At 38.2% G+C, this 18,142-nt stretch overlaps 1 protein-coding gene across 2 annotated transcripts in view; it reads right to left on the reverse strand.

The window, feature by feature from the left end:
- Positions 1-18,142, reverse strand: part of UHRF2 (ubiquitin like with PHD and ring finger domains 2) — an 81,863-nt gene that overhangs the window by 31,458 nt on the left and 32,263 nt on the right. For both annotated transcript variants that reach the window (XM_054651870.2, XM_054651868.2), the window contains exon 5: positions 1,881-1,990. In XM_054651870.2, coding sequence (XP_054507845.1) covers positions 1,881-1,990 — 110 coding nt within the window. The remainder of the gene's footprint in view (positions 1-1,880; positions 1,991-18,142) is intronic.

An 18,142-nucleotide genomic window follows, 5' to 3' on the forward strand; every position in this document is an offset into this window, starting at 1 on the left:
TCAATATTTGGGTAGTTTATGCAAAGAGGTTACAAATAAAGAAACAACTATCAACATTGGAGGGAAGGAGCTGTAATAGACAATGAAGGTATTGTCTCTGAAACAATTAGAGCGGCAATTAGTGAATGAAGTATAGACTGGTGAGGCCACCCCTCAAATCCTGTGTTCAGCTTTGGTTCCCTCATTCCAAGAAGGACACTGAGGTGCTGAAGTGTGCCCAGAGTAGGCCAGTGAAGCTCATGAAGGCCCTGGAGCACACGTCCTGTGAGGAGCAGCTCAGGGAGCTGGGGTTGTTTACCCTGGAGAAAAGAAGGCTCAGCTGGCCTGAGACCTTACTGCTCTCTGCAACTACCTGAGTTCGTAGCCAGGTGAGGGTCAGTCAAAAGGAAACGGCCTGAAGCTGGGCTAGGGAAGATTTAGATTGGTTATTAGGAAAACTGCTTCATAGAAAGAATGGTCAAGCACTGGAAGATGTTGCCCAGAGAAGTGATGGAATTACCACCCCTGGAAGTGTTCAAAAAACACGCAGATGAGGCACTTAGGGACATGGTTTAGTGGTGGACTTAATGGCCTTAAGGGTCTTTTGCCATCTAAGTGATTCTATGATAAGTAAATACTCATTGGGGATCAAATAGCACCACTGTACAGAATTTTGTATAGTCAGCAATACAGTAATCACTCATTTCCTTGACACATAATTTTAAAAGTTAATTCATTACACAGTAGCTGCAGGGAAGAACTAAATGAACTGCAATAATTTTTTATGCCATTTAAAATGTTGCATACTTGCAAAATAAACAGTATGTAAACACAAACCAGTATTTGTCGATTTTCAATTTTCTCACACTGTAATCTTTTTAAATCAAAACATGCTTTAAGATATTTCAAAAATCTTTTAATGTGACCAAGAAAAAATAAAACAGAGTGGATAATTTTCTTTTTTTAGTAATCTAAGGGAAGTAATTCTCAAATAATGAAAATGAATAATGAGTTGAGAAATTGACATTTTTACTTTTAGGAATACCACAGAGAATGGTATTTGCTCCTCTGAAGAACAGTGGTTTTTTTTTTTTTAGACAACAAATAAACATTAATCAGACTCATTGTTGTGCACTCAGAGCCACCTACAAAGGTTCTGAAAAATTGCATTGAGTCAGGAATGTAATATGTAATTATATATAATACCTACTTGTAGACCTGCAGTTCAATATTCAGTGTTGCTGTCACAAACACTTAGCACTCATAACTTTAATGTATTTTCAAACTTAGGATAAAATGTCACACTACTTTTTAGATAAACTGCCACTAGCTCCTTATTGTGGTTGTAAGGAGGTCTGGCATAGTAACTTTTCTAGAAGGTCATGCAGGGTCAACTAATCCAAACATGAATTATCCCCTTTTTTTAATGCTACAAGCAGCTTTAGTGCAAAGTTCCTTACATTTTTTTTTTTGTCTTGACAGAATGACAGAGTTAAAGTGTATCACAACCAACTAATTCTATTTCTGGCATTTCATAATTTATTAAAAGCTTAAATTACATGTCAATTGCAACAGCAGTTTTGGTGGCCTGAACATCTCTCTAGGAACTTAAATGAGACTGCAAATCCATTCGTCACTGTTCATTTAGAGCATTACCAACTGCTTCCTTTTTTCACCATTTATGACTGATAGCATTAAGCTGTTACTAGTTTATGAATATATAAAGTAATACAGCCATCTTACAATAACTATACTTTTCAGAACAGAAATCTAAAAACTTTTCAATGCAATTACTTTCTTAAACACAAACCAATTATTACTACTACCTCTGCATGCTGATATTTTCTGAAGAAACATCACTCAATTTGTACTTATATTCAAGTAATTTAAAAAGTGCGTACTTTTGAAATCTCCATCCCCAAATGTCAATGGATAGGCTCCTGGCTTTTCAATCTTGTACATTTCCTCTATAAAAAGGATTTTACAATCATTTATTGTGTCTTCTGGACCTCTGAAAAACAAAAAGAATAAAAAATACATTCAACTTATTTCCTCAAACCTAGATTTTGTACTTTTTGAATCCTAAGCAATAAGATAAAGAAGCCTTTTTTTATCCCTGATAGGATACTTTATTTCAATTCACCTACAAAAATCAGTCTATCACGGTAACTTCTAAGAAAAAAATAAAACACATATTTAGGGCTCGCTTAAAGAAAAGACTACTCCATTATCCTCAGATTGTCTGGCACTTCAGTATGTCTTTATTGACAGTAATCCAACATGGCTTAATTTCCTTCTAAAACCTCAAAATGTTTTTATTGGCTGAACACAGCAGACCAGCAAAACCATATCTTCTGGAATACAGCATCTCAAACATTATTATAAAAGTATAGTACTACAAACAAACCAGAAATGTGACCTGAAAGACAGAAAAATAGTTGGAACCTATAGAGCAAGAAAAGCAGCAGAAAATTTCAAATCTCCTTCTATGACTTTTAACTGTTTCTCAACTCTGGAAAGCCACATACAATACTGTATTGAATTATAAATAGTACTGCTATGTCAGGTTTCAGCGCAAATTCTTAGTGATTAGTAATAACGAATAATCCAAGACTCCACAACAATAATGCCACAAGACTTCTAGAAAATATTAAATGTAAGGGTTTTCATCTACTCTTATTAAAATATATTTGTATCTACACAGATTGTAATTCAAATGGAAACATATCTAGGAAGAAATGACCATAATAACACAAACAGTTGTAAAGCACTCCCTTTTCCTTCCTCCTTAGGATGATGTAGTGCTCTCTTCAACTGCCTGTTCTCTAACCACATTCAATTTACTACCTGATCTAGAAGTAAGCAGGAATTTTCAGTATAATAAAATACTGATGCGTATCTGTGAGAACCTATCACACAGGTGACTTGAAAACAGGTTTGAAGAAAGCCAGCCAGGTGGCAGATCCCTATAAAAAGATCTAGTCTGCAAAATGTAATTAGACGACAGACACCCAGGGAAAGAAGATATAAGATTCATATTCAGTAATGATAACTGCAACAACAGAAAATCTCAAGAAACATCAGGCTTCAGTCTGGAATCTGTGATTCTCTGCCCTACCTCTTGGCCTGTTCTCACCACTTCCTTTGTGCTGACTACCAGTTCTTGAACTCTGACATATGATGACCTCACTAAGACAGAAAAAAACTAAGCCAGGGAAAAACCATGGGTGACAAATCACTTTTTCAAGCCCCTAACACTGCAGTATTCAGGTCTCCATGGAACTGGGGTTGAGAGGACTCCATCAGTGTCTTGATTGACTCTAATTGCCTTTTAAGTGTACTAACAGCTGTTTACTTAGGCGCCTGTATTTATTTTGACCTTTTTCTTTCCCAGCAGTTTTTGGAGAAAAAACATTCCCCATTGCTAGTCACGTGCATAAACAGTAAATGCTAGCAATTTTCAAATATTTAGGCTATTTGAACAGAATATGCAAATGCTTCATCAATGCAAATACATCCATCAGAAAAATAACTGTTTGATTTCCTGATCAGGAAAAGAATGTATTTAGAGTTAACTACATTTGAAACCCTAAGGGGATCATACTTTAAAGCAGTTTTGGCCATTGTAACACCTCAGGTTAGCATGCAAAGATGCTTTGAATTATCCACAAGACTGAGCAATTCACAATCACAATGGCACAATACATTCAAATATAGAAATTACAAGATGTAAACATAATCTTTGGCAGGAAAACTGAATCAACAAACTCTTACAAGCACCAATATCTCCCAGGTTATTTTGTGGACTTTGGAGACTCTGTTATTAACTGTCCTATATGTCTTGCTTTTCCTAGATTATTTAAAGTTAAAAACAAAACAAAACACACCTATTGACATTCTTTAATGCCATAAATCTATATTAGAATCTTTCTTACTTTTAGCACTGCTTAACTGCCTATGCAATGTTATTCCCCTAGGACTTATTTCTTACAGAACTCAAAGTTGTGAATCTAATTTAAAACAAAAATACAGAACCATTACTTTTTTCACATAGTTAAATTTTATACTTAATGACTGATATTCTCAAATTCTAGTAAATTTCAGACAAATTTAAGCATATTTTACATTGACTTTTGCCTCTCCTCTCCCCTCCCCTCCACAGTGTGTTATGGTTTAGAGTTATTTAACTTACCTTTCCCCCCAGCCCCTGCATTTTCCCCAGAAAACTAAAAAGCTGCTGTTAAAAAAAATAGCTTTTTATTCTCTGTATTCTCTGCATACAGTCTATGGTCAAGAAGGAAGGTGGTAAACCACCATACAGCTTTACCCAGAAATCTAAACACTTGCTATTTATATCTTTGGGAAACAAGTCAAACTTGAGTTCAGTAGAATATTAATTAGGAGTAAATTCCAATGGTGCCAATTTGAACTATAAAATTACTTATAACTACAATGATTATGACATTGTTTCCTTAAAAGATACCATGAAAAGATTTATAAGTTGGTTCAATGATGTAAGTGTTCCAAACAGTAACAGCAAAGCTCTTGAAGCACAGACTTTTATCATCAACTTCATTACAAAGTATCATCTCAAAAAATGTTATTTCCACCTCAAAGTGTTGAAGTGCAACAAACTTTTTTAGTTTAGTTAGCTAAATGAAAAACTCCTCTAATTAACACTGTAAAACAAAGAACTCTTGAAATAATAATAAAAAATTAGTACAGCTACATGGCATGTTTTTCTCTCATAGCACTGCAATCCTACTTACTAGCAATATTATTCCCTATATCTAGGCAGTACTTATTAAAGTGATGGAATTCATAGTTTCTCTATCACACACACTAGATTATGGTAGACATTCCTTCTCTTTTTGCCCTGTATTTTTCCTTTGAGATAAGAACACTCAGAAAGCAACTTCCAGGCTAAGTTTTTCCTAAAGTCTATTCAGCATTTTAACCAGAGAAAACATTTTATTTTCTGCTACGAGTTGCCTAAGTAAGCAAATACTATCAAATAACATTGCAAAGCTGGTATGTTCCAACTAATGTCATGGCTGCATATCTGGAACTACAGAGGAAGATCAACTAACATTGTGAAAATGATGGCTAATACTAAATGGTTAGGCCTTACCAAAGCTAAAAAAATCTGCTCAGCTATTTGCTCATAAAAGAGTAATTCCTCTGCCACAGTACACATTCAGTGGTTTAATAATGATCATGTGATTTTAAATTATGGTTATCTAACAAAATTGTGGCTATATTATGCTTTCAAGTGTATAAACTTTCTTCATTTCTTCATCCTACCATACCAAAAATGAGATTATGCAATATAAATGGGATGTTTGTATTTCAAGCAAGAACTCTAAATCTTCTGAAATAATTAAATCCCAAAACAAAGCCAGATCCTTCAACACAGCAGAATTCCTAATGCAAGCTTTCCTTTGAGATAGGTTAGCTAAAGCCAGAGAGAAACCTTCAGCTGAACCTTCTTTTATTTGCATTTTCCCCCTGCATATTTCCTTTTTTTTTAACCTTCAGGTAGCAAAACACTTTAGACATTCAAAATCACAGTTGACTAGACATGCGACAAGTGGTCATTATCCTGGATATTTCAAAGGTCAGCTTCACAGAAGAGAAAAGCTGCTGGACAGTTACCATGCTCATAAAACTTTATAACTTCTTACAATCTGAGAGATTCAGTGACAATTGTCAGATCTCTGTCTGAAAATTTCTTGGTTTATCACTTTAGCACACTGAAATCAAAAGTATAGTATTTTAACACACTCTAAAGTCAAAATACAATGCTGAATAAAAATGGGGCAAAAACCTACCAGAAAAATACACACAGACTTCATATTCATACTAAGAATAATAATGAAAAGTGTCTAATGATGATTTATATTTAAGCCTGCTAAGAGCAAAACCTTACTCACACTGTCATGCTTACCACAAACAACTAATTCACAGTCAGTCTCTATGGGTAATGTCAAAAGGTACTGTCCAGGTCAGTAGAGAAACAGCCACAATCATAATAAAACCTAACAGAATATAATGTTGGCTATGCTCTCCAAATACACAAATTCTCTTAACAAACAATATACAAATCAAAACAAAACCAGATTCACTATCACTTTCTGTATCTATTTTTTCATATGCAACACTTTGTTTACATGCCTTACATCAACCAGCCTTTATTCTGCTTTTGTAAAGTTTTCAGACAACAACTCTTTCTGTTCTGCATCAACAAATCATAGTTAAACAACTTCTTAAAAAGCACACAATCTTTCAATATTACAATTCAAAATGCTTATTAGAACTTTTAATATCATCTCCTTAGAAGCAGCTGACTGGAGATTTTATTTTAAACAGACTTCTTTCAAAGGTGACTTTAAAATCTTCCCACATTTAGACAGCATATTACATTGATAATCTCACCAAATTCTGCTAGGTTGTACTCAATTACATAGAGGTTCTATGTAAAATTTGGGGGTTTATTGCATGCAAGCAAAAAAGCAGAGAGTATTTACAAGATTTTTTTTTCAGAATATTCCACACACATTGGTTTAATCATCAAAATAAAAATACACAGTTACAAAATAGGACAGTATTAGCTCTGCTTTTAATTCAACTTTTCATTTATTACACAAGTCTTATAAAGACATGTGGCAACTTCCACACTAAGCAAAGATTTTATTACTCTCTTTCTATAACACTAGTATTTAAACAATTGCAAAAAAAATAAATTAACATTTTCTAGGCTATGTTGAGGACCATATTCTAATATGAATCTTTAATGCCTTTGAAAACAAAACACACATACTCCCAAACCTACAAATTCATACTGTGGACACACACACAAGTCAGGCAGGATATTACTTTTTCTAATGTCAGCCATAGGTGACGTGCTTGATGCATTTACAAAACTATGTATTATAGCTCATGACTCCAGATTCTGAGAGCAGAGACTTGGACACAGAGACTCACTCTCCTCCTTAGCGGGGGAGCTGTAGGCAGGTGGACATTAGAGTACCTGGGGAAAGAACTGGCCTGAGAGAACAGCCAGCAACCACATCAGAGGCTCATGACTCTGCGCACATCCCTGCCCCACCACTCAGACCACACCAAGGAGTGGAGCCTGCAGGAGGTCCTGATCCTGCCCCAAACCCAGCCCCATCCATGGTGCTGCAGGAACGCCCCTGATGGGGAGAGGAATCCACTGCCACCACCCCAGCTGCTCCCTTCCTGTAGCCAGGACTAAGTCTGTAACTGGCACTATCACAAATGCTCAGAAGGCATCTACAGCTTCCAAATCCAAGTTTAAACACACAGATGTTAACACCCAAATGTCCATGAAAAACCAAGTTAAAAAGCAGATCAATGACCCATAAGGCAACACACCAAAGGCTTCATATGTGAAAAACAAAGATACAAGAGTTGTGCTTGGCATCACAGGACACAGTCTAAGCTCAGTTGCCTTTGTGTGTTTGCAGACTGAACTGCAGTGCCCAGAAACAATACTAAGGGTCTGCTCAAGACATCATTCCAAGGGTCTGGGCTAGTCAACAAGTTTCTTCATGCTAGGAAGAAGCAAAGATACAAACAGGTGATTCTTACTATAAGAGGTTAAATACTCCTATCCAGATTTTGAATTATATTGCAATTCAGTGAGTAGATGCAGCACACACTCATCGTGAGCTAAGATAAAGTTACAAGAGACCAATCTGTGAACCCTGCCAGACTGAATGAGAACCTCAACTCAAAAACAAAGACAAAGACATGAGAAGAAGCACTTCCCTTCATTAAAAAACAGAGAGATACTGCCAGGATGAGAAGACCTTCCAAAAAACAAAGATTAGAAGACTCTTGGAAGCACAGAAACACATTAGCATTCTGGAAAAAACAAACAAACAAAATACAAAGCAAAAACCAAAACAAGCTAACGAACAAACCACAAACACAAAAACCACAAACTCCCCAAATATCCCCAAAACCTAAGTGAATAAATCAACAACGACAACAAACCCCCAAAATTTAAGGTGCTTTAAAACCAAGCAACCAATCAACCAATCAAAATCAAACAAACCAAACCAATCACACAAAAAAGAAAAAAAAAAGCAAGCCATGAAAACTTCTGAAGGTATCCACTTTCAGAAATCATAAGAGAATACAATAGCACAGAATCAAAGAATCACAAAGATGTTTCCAAAGAATGGTCATGTCAAACCAAAAGCAGAACTGCTTGCAAAGAAGGAGAAACCCACATTTCTAGCCTAGAAAGTTTGTAATGAATTTATTATCATGGCTTGAATGCATATGATAGCATTACTGTAATGAAAAAGCTTGGAATCCGGGGATTCTCCTCCTCAGAACATGATGAATCTGATTCAATAAGAACTCCTGAAAGTCAGAAAATCCTAGAGAGAAAAAGACGTCCTAACTAATTTAGCATTTAGAGGGCAGCTGCTTATCTTGGAATGTCTTCATTCCTTATATTGCCCAACTGTCTTCAGGAAAATCACAGCAAATGCTTCCACCATGATTTCCAATTTCATTAGTGCATGATATTAAATCCTCCATTCAAGTGTCCAACAGCCGTTATATAATGGTAATACAGCCTTTCTGGTCTTCTGTGTTTGTCTGGAATCTCTGATAATCCTGTAATTATTAATTTTTATATTGATAAATCCAAATGCCCATATACTTGTGGGTTTGACTGTTGAAGAGATTCCCCAACAAACAAGCGAGAAAAGCACACTTTTGTGCCTCCCTGAAACACCTATAGATTAATGCATGGGCAATGAACAAAGGGGATTACAGAGGTCTGTGTAATTAATGCAGCTCCATGACCACACTGAGATCATGGAGACTTGATGGGATAGCTCACATAACTGGAATGCTGTGGCTAATCAGTAAGGGCTCTACAGGAAGAAGAGGCTAGGAAGAGTAAGATCAGCTGTCCCTTATATGAGGGCAGATGAGAAACTAGTCCAGAGCTTACAGATCAAGGTTAGCAGACAGAGCATTAGTGATGCTGTAATGGGTGCCTGATATAGAGAGTAAATCTACAAAGACTCCTTCAGACAACTGGAAAAAGTTTCTAGGCCCTGTTCTCACAGGGATATTTTCTCAACTGGAAAATGTTTACAGGCCCTGTTCTCACAGGGAAATTGAAGCACCATGGCATCTGCTGGAAGGTCAACAAAGCAGAACACAAACAATAGAGGGAATTTCTGGAATGCAGTGGTAACAACTTCCTGATCATGGAGAAGCAAATTGCTAGACTGATACATACAAACTGTGAAGAACTTGTCATGGGACATTAAATTTGTCTGCAATGATGATGAGATGATGGAGTTCAGAATCCTTGGAGGAATGGTAAAGTACAAGACAACCGTGGATTTCAGGACAGTAACATGTAATCTCTGAAGAGATCTACTTGGAAAAATTCTACAAGATACCCTGTAGAGATGGACCCAGTAAAGCTAATTGATATTTAAGCATCATCCCAAACTCAAACATGGTCTATCATCATGTGCAGGACATCAAAGGCAACAGGAAGCTGGCCGAAATTAATAAAGAGCTTAGATATAAAAAGGAAATGTGTAAGAGATGGAAGCTGGGATGGCTAATCTGGGGCAGGAAGAGGTATCCTATTGTGTAGGTGAAGGGCTGGGAAAGCCAAGGTTACTGTTACTGATTTGAATCAGGGGAATAAAATTCTATGGCAGGAAAGGAAAACTAGAGAAAATGCAGGGCCACTGCTCAATATAGCAGGGCCCCTAATAATAATAAACACAGAAAACTCAAGGTACTCTGCACTTTCTTTGCCTCAAGTATTTACTGCTAAGAACAGTGTTTAAGTACCTGAGGTCCCCAAGAGTAGAAGGAATGGCTGAAGCAAGGAAGACTTAGCCTCAGTGGAAAATTAGGTTATGGAGCATTTAGACAGGACATATAGAAGTCCATTGGCTCTAACAGGTCATACTTATGAGCTCTGAGGGAGCTGCCTGATGTTTGGATGTGTGTACTCTTGTCCTGTTACTAAAAAGTGATGACACCTTCCTGTTAAATAGGAGAGAGCAAATATCACACCTATCTTCAAGAAGGAAGGTTGATGACAGATTGATCAGCTTCAACTCACTTCCTGGGAAAGTGAGTATTAGTTGCCTCTGCCACCATTTAGATTTGGACAGAAAGGAATTTCATCATGTTAAACAAAGAAAAATTCAAGTCCTGCACAGAGGGAATACCAGTACCTGCTGAGTGTCTCCACCTGCCTGGAGAGCAGCTTGGTGGAGACAGACCCAGAGGAACATTAAGAAACCAAAAAAAACCAAAAAAAAACCAAGCTGACCATAAACCAGTTATTTGCCCTTGCAAGCAAAGAAGGTCCACAGCTTCTTGGACTACATTAAGAGCAGCACTGCCAGCAAGTAGAGGGGTAGAGGGAAAGCAATTGCCAATCATGACTCAGCATTAGTTAGGCCAGGTGTAGGCTCCCCAGAGAACACAGACATGGGTTTACAGGAGTGGTTCCAGAAAAGGGATACAAAAATGATTAATAGGCTTGATACAGAAGTGTTTAGTCTAGAGAAGAGAAGGGTTATGTGAGGATGTTTCTTACCTATGTGCATAAACAGGGAGCCAGACTGCTCTAAGTAGTCCTCTCTCAAGATAAGAGGTAAAAGACACAAATACACAAAAAATGCATTTTATGTGGCAAGAGTGAATTTTCTTTTTACAGTGGATTGTTCAGAAAGCTTGTTGAGTAACCACCCATAACATTATTAAAAGCCCCACTATGCTTAGTCCCAGACAAAGTGATCCTGCTTGAACAATATCAAGAGTTCCTTTCCATCTTTGAAGGTTCTCTTAAATGTATACATATATTTCAACACCACTCCTTTATTCTTTTAATTTTCATAATGCTTTGCCCAATATTGCTCATCAGTTCTTCCCACCCACTTTCCACCACTATACCCACCCAACTGCTTGCCTTTTTGCACTTAAATTTGTTTTCTTCTGTTCTTCCTCTTCTGTTTGGACTTACTTTCCTCAGTAGGAAGAAATAAACTTCAGAATACTTCTAAATACCCCTAAAAAGCAAGTCAAAAGACTCTGTAGTTCCAAGTCTGCATGTTTATTAAAGAAAGGACACTTACAAATACTGAAGATATAGTTTATGTTCTGGAAAACCAAACAAAACCCTCAAGATCCAAGTCAGTCCATTCTTCACCTTCAAAATATACTTTTACAGTTATGGCTAGGACACCCAAAACATTTGAAATTTTAACACTTTTTACTTATGCTTTTTTCTGTTTTTGTTAAAGCAATTAATGTTTCAACACATAATTAATTGAAAAGTTAAGCTTTCAAATGCAATCCAAAGAATCCATTTTCTGCCCCTCTGCTGAAATTCACTGCATTTTATATATCTCTCTTTTGTCCATTTAGATGAGAGGGTGTTTGTTTTGAGCTGAGTGGAATAGTAGGTGGAATATTCTTGATGCATTTTAATTAGTGCTTAGTAAAGGACAGGAAATGCCTTTCCCCAGTCTTCTACTTACTCTTCTTTTTATACAGCCCAAATACTGCTAATCTTCATTACACACTGCTGGTTCATATTCACCTTGCTTTCTACCAAGACCCACAGACCCCTCTCATCAGACCTTCCCGGTGAGTACTGCTTCAAGTTCAACCTGCTTCAACCTGGGTTGTGCCTTCCCAGGTGGAAGAAATCTCTGTATTTATCCATCTTGACTTTCTTGAGTCTCCTGCCACCCATTCCTCCTCTGCTTGTTCATGTCTCTCTGCTTGGAATACTACCCCTGAATTTCCATCAATTTACTGTGTCTGCAAACTTGGCAAGAGTCCACTGTTTTGCCACAAGATACTGAACAGTACAGGTCCTTAGGACACATCCTTGCAGTTCCTTGCCTGTCATCACTTCCCAAGTAGCATGTAACTTACTAACCACTATCCTCTGAGGCCAATCATTCAATGTTTTCTTTTTCTAAACCCTGTCCATCCTCCAGTTTACTACAGGAATCACCAGACTGAGACAGGATAATAGGACACTTGACATTGAATTAAATCACAACTTTTGCTCCGTCCTTGGTGGTGGGGGTTAGGTTTCTCTCTGTTCCATTTAACTTAGGGATTTTTTTCCCTGCTAGTTGCTAGGAAACACTAACAACTGGGTACTTAAGAAAAACAAAAGATGTGGCCAAGCTCAGGGGAGGAGGGCATCTTGTCGAACTTCTCTTATCTGGAAGAACTGGGATGACAAAAGATAGGGCTGGGGCAACTGCTTTCCCTCTCTTTCTTTCCCTCTAGGCTTCGGATGAGGACAGTCAGAGCTGCCCTGCTTCTTCTGCTGTGGGGTGAGCCTCTGCTGAGGAGAGCAGCCACTCAACTGAGACCTTATTATCACCTACCTCACTAAGAGAGGGACCTATCACCGCCTGCTCGGGTGCCCGGGATCTTGACTCGCCCCTCTCTGCCCTGCAGGGAGCCGGGCTGCCCCTGTCCCGCTTCCGCCACTTCTTCAGCACCGCTCCGAGCTTTCGCTGCACTGTAGCTCCACACCCCCGTCCGCCAGGATATCCTGCCGATCAAGCTTGCTGTTTCCGTAAGTCCTGCTGGAGCACAGGGATCGGCTGCCCCAGGGTTTGTGCACCACAGCCTCCCCGCCATCCCTGCCCGTCCGGGCAGAGCCGCCATTACCGCGCGCTGCCCGAGCCGCGCCACAGCGCCCCCTGCAGCCGCGGGGAGTCACCGCACCCGCCCTGCCCGCCGGGAGCCAGCAGCGCCCCCGCTGGCTGCGAGCGGAACTGCACCAGCGGGGAAGGCGCCTGCGGCCCAGAGAGGGCTGGGACCGGGTTTGGGCCCTGCTCAGTGTCAGCGCCACAGCTGCTGCTGCTGTTTGCTCTGTCATGCATACTAGGAAAGAACTGTTATTACTGCTCTCATATCTTTGCCTGAGAACCCCTTAATTTCAAAATTATAATAATTTCGAGGGAGGGGATTTGTATTTTCCATTCCAAGAGAGGCTCCTGCCCTCCCTTAGCAGACACCTGTTTTTCAAACCCAGGCACTTGGCTACAGAGAAAATAATTTTATCAGAGTAGGCAGATGACTTAGTAAGGCACAATTTGCTCTTATAAAAAACTTCACCTTGGCTATTCCTAATCATCACAATTTCACCAGCACTTCATGAAAACAGTCCCCTTTCTCCCAAAGACTGAAATAAGGCTGACTAGCCCTCTTTTAAAACGGATGCAGGATTTGCCTTTCTGCAGTTGTCAGGGACAAAAGTCAAAGTAGTATTATTAAAAGTAAAATGTTTGTTGACATAAGCTGTGCATTTAACCAGGTTTTGATGCACAGGATTTACTCGCTCCTTTTCCTTGGGATGATTTGCCCTGCCCTTGCCTTACCCTTTTCACCAGCAGGACTAAAAGGATCTTAAATAATTTGGCTTACTCTTTTGGCTCTCTCTGAAAGGCAGATGTGGTTTGCCAATAAAATCCTGGAATTTAAAAAAACAGTATATTCACAGTCCAAAAGACTTAACACAAATTACAAGCATCTAGTCTACTTTCCCTCCATTTTAGGAAACCAACCTGAAACAATCAGTTTCCCCATATTGCTACTTAAGATCAGCCAATATGCAGGGAAATGACACAAAGGACAAATCAGTTACTTTTTATGTTCTCTTTTTAAGAAAAGGAAGTATGCAGATCAAATATATGTTCCATATCAGAAAATAATTAGGGACAAGCAAATCTTAAAACAGTAATCCTTCAAATCCTTTCTAGTCTTGGGAACCTCCTGAAGATTTGTCCTCTTTGATGTAGAACAATGAAGCATGCAGATAAGGAGTGTGAAGGAATAGCTATGATCTGTGTAGAATATGTCCATCACAACTAGTGAGTGTTTGTAAAATAGAAACTTCTGTCCAAAGGGAAAGGAGAAAGAAATAAGAAAAGGATATCTGTAAGTCAGCCAAATACTTCTCAAAATGTACTCTTTCATAGAATCATAGAACGGTTGGGTTGAAAGGGACCCTAAAGATCATCTAGTTCCAATCCCTGGCCAGGGACACTTTCCACTAGCCCAGACTGCTTAGAGCTCCACCTAGCCTGGTCTTGAACACTAACAGGGATGGGGTATCCACATCTTCCCTGGGCAACCTGTTCCTATGCCTCACCACCCTCATACTACAAAATTTCTTCCCAATATCTACTCTAAAACAAATATTTTAATTTGAAGCCATTGCCCTTTGTTCTGTCTCTACAGGCTGTTGTAAAAACTCTCTCTGGCTTTTTTGAAGACTCTCTTCAGGTACTGGAAGGTTGTAATTAGGTCACACTGAGGCCTTCTCTTCTCCAGGTGGAGCAAGTCTCCTTCTCCCAGCCTTTCCTAATAGAAGAGGTGTTCCATTCCCCTCAACTATCTTGGCCTCTTCTGGACTTGCTTCAATTGGTCCATGTCCTTTCCATCCCCTGCCAGGAACCTGGATGCAGCACTGCAGGTGGGGTCTCAGCAGAGCAGAGGGGCAGAATCCCCTCCCTGGCCCTGCTGCCCACACTGCTCTGGATGCAGCCCAGGACATTTGGCTTTCTGGGCTGGGAGTGCCCATGGCTGGGTCACATCCAGCCTCTCATTCACCAGCACCCCAAGTCCTTTTCAAGGCTGAGGTCCATGAGTCTCTCCTTAGCTGGTATCAACACCACGAGTTTAACGCCATAGTTGCTGAATCAAGGTACTGTATCTCATAAATATCTTGCAAAGAGGACAAGTCCTACACTGAATGGTTACAGGATTCACTCTGCTCATGATCTCTTAATGAGTAATTCTCTGTCAGATAATGTTTTTGTTTGACATTTGACAGAAACAATACAGCCTGAATAACAACATTTCTCTAGAATCCAGGATGTCCCAATATCTCCTGGGATATTTGTCCTGTACACCTGAATCCTTAACCAAAGGCACTTCACACTACTCAGAAGTCTTTTTAATAATATTCTGTACTTAGGCCTATTGAATCTTTTAATTCTTGACTTTTCCTCAAAACTGAAACCACAACTGAAGAAGGGTTAAAAATCTAATCTTGAATTTAGAAGTGAACAGCTTAATGTACAGTAAACTTCACTTCTAAGTTCAAATAGAGAATTACACTCACATACCACTTCAGCTAACATGATTTCTTTTGTCCAATGAGGTAATTAAGTAGTATGCAAAATATTCTGGGTGTCAAGAGTCATTCCTGTTACGAGTTGTGAGATTATTCCCTAAGGCTGTGTAGCACAAAAAGAGCAATCTCTAGCCATAGACACTAGTAAAAGCAGTACAAAGAAATGCTTAAAAAGCTCTAGGCATCACCTCTACAGATTCATCATCAAAAATCCCAGCAGGATTCTTGGCCACTCAGAATCTATCTTGATTTGAAACAGTCTTGTTGATTTAAGAGGTGTTCTCTTCTTCAAAGGAGGTGACCAGCTCCACTGAGCTCACAAGAGGAAAGTGAGACATATAAATTCACCTTTTTACTAGTTTTGTTGCCTAGAAGAAATATGCCACTTTTACATCTGTGCAAAAAACCTGTAGGTAATGCCTTCAGCAATTAAAATTCTTATTACTAGGATACCTGCTGATATAGCATGAAAGTTATTTGAGAAAATGGGTCCAAGTAAATACTGTTATTATTTCACACAGCATCAAAACAATGTCCTCCCACATCAACCAGCAATAGTCAAAGACACTACAAAATAAAATAAATAAACAAGGAATGCTACTTTGGGTAGAAAATTATGCAAGCATTAGTAAGATATAAACCACATTAATGAAAATTCCAGACCTAAAGAAGAAGCACTGTGAGAACTGTACTATTGGGCATCTACCAAATCATGACAACAACTCTAACATGATGATTATCACAATATATACTGAGAGTGATAGGAAGTATGGTACTGTTATTTTCCAAAGTGTCAAAACAAGGTACAACTACCAATAACTTTCTTTTTAACTAGATAGAAATTCTAAGAGGCACAGGAATTCTTGAAATTATAAACAAAAAACCCCATGCACAGCTTGTTTCACTCACTATTACAGAATACCTCACTATTCGGTAAAGCATTTAATTTCTGTGCCTTTGCAAAGCTGTAAAAACAAATATATGTATGATTTTTTTAAAAATCAGAAGTTAAATATAAATTGAAAATCTTGTCCAAAAGAAGTAAAGGGAGAAGTTAAAAGTAAAATCTGTACAGGTAGCATAAAGATTATTTTAAAATATCATATTGCATTCTGAGAATAAAACATGCTAGAAAAGAATAAAAGGAGTAGTAGGATGATAAATATGAATGCACACCATGAAAAAAAAAAGAGGAAGACAAACAGCGGATCTGGCATGTTACAAGAAAAATACAACAAAAATATTTAAAAATTAAGAGAAAGTAATCTGAAAAAAAATTCCTTTTTGGGAGCAGGAATGCTCATACAAAACCCTGCAGAACTAAAGATGACATATATGAACATGAAAATTTAAGACCATTCTATTACATTCCTTTACAGTTGCATAGGTGAAGACATGAAATTTATTCACCTAAAGAAGACTAAACATTCACTCACCTAAAGAAGAAAATTATGTTCACTCTGTATAATTTATATCTACATTCTTACACACCTCCAAAGGCTTAAGCAAAAAAAAGAGTTTTGGTATTGACAGAGTCCTTGCTTGTCCTCAGACTTTCAAGTGGTTAGTGAGGAAAACTAAGATCTAATTTTGTCTCTATTTTCAATTCTAGGAAGGAGCGACTGCAGAGCATCATTTGATCTACTTTGGTTTGATTTGGTATGGTGAATTTAAACAAATCTGCTGGCTCCAAGGCTAAATTCTGAACAGTTAGCCTCAAAGACAACATGTCATATTATTCTGGACTACAAACAAGTGTTGTCGTTTGGAAATAAAACACTCTCCCCAAAGGGAAAAACAGAGGATATTTAAAACCAGAGATGGAACACCTTGCCAGTTAAAATAAATTCAGAGAGACAGATACTCCAAAATAAGAAACTCACATTCAGAGATCCTGAACTGCAATCATGTACACAGAGTCATGAGAAACCTTAAGTCCTATTCCATGCCCAAAGCACTGCTATTTCCCTAATATTTGTATCTGAGACACAGAAAATCCTGTTCTATATGTTTTAGACATCCTAAAATTACAAATTTCAGCTGCAATATGAATACTATAGAAATGAAAATTAATAATAGCTGGTCAGTTAGTCTGCATAATGATGTTTGCCTCCCCTATTCAGTCTCATCCTCTATTTGGTAAAATTCGCTATTTCATATATATTTTCCAAAAGATGAGCTAATTATGACAGACTGCACAGGAATTTTTCTTTTGGTTATGACTAAGATATGAGTAACAGTAATACAAAACAAATACACATGTCAAAATGTGCACCAAAAAATAGTATTCAGCATATGTTCTACTAGCTTCAAAGCATGACCACAAACAGAATATTCTTGTTATTTCCGGTGATTATACCAATAGCTTCAGGAAATCATTGTCAAAAATGGCAAGATCAATAAATTAAACCTTCAAATATGTCCACTGTGTTGTTTTCCTCCCAACTCCCTTCAGAAGATATAAGTGTTATTATCAGGGGGAACCCTATTGTACCAGCCACAGTACTGACAGTATTTGAACTTAGCATCTTCTAGTCTGAAGCATAACTATCAGTTTATTTAGATATAGAAAAGACTACCCTACAGAGTTCCAAGCAGAATTTTTTACTTGACACCAGGAGCTTCCTTTTGCCAATATAAAACTGTCTTAGTTTGGAAATATGGGGTATTCTATTCCTATTTGTTAGAGGTGGGGCAGTTATCTTCTGTTAATTGGGCAGCTTTCTTTATCTCTTCCACAACCAATCCTCCCTCAGGGAGAAATCTTCTGTTAATGAGCCATTGAGTGTCACTGCATGACTGATAAAATTTCATCACCCCATTGGGAGATGCTCTGTCCAGGGGGAAGAGCCAAGCATTCCTACCTGGATATGATCTGAGACTTGGAACACCACAGGCAGCTTTTCCCACTGGATTCCCAGAGGTGTATAGGTGTCTTCCCCACTGGATTCCCAGATGAAGACC

The sequence above is a fragment of the Agelaius phoeniceus genome, chromosome Z (genome assembly GCF_051311805.1).
Source record: "Agelaius phoeniceus isolate bAgePho1 chromosome Z, bAgePho1.hap1, whole genome shotgun sequence".
NCBI lineage: Eukaryota > Metazoa > Chordata > Aves > Passeriformes > Icteridae > Agelaius > Agelaius phoeniceus.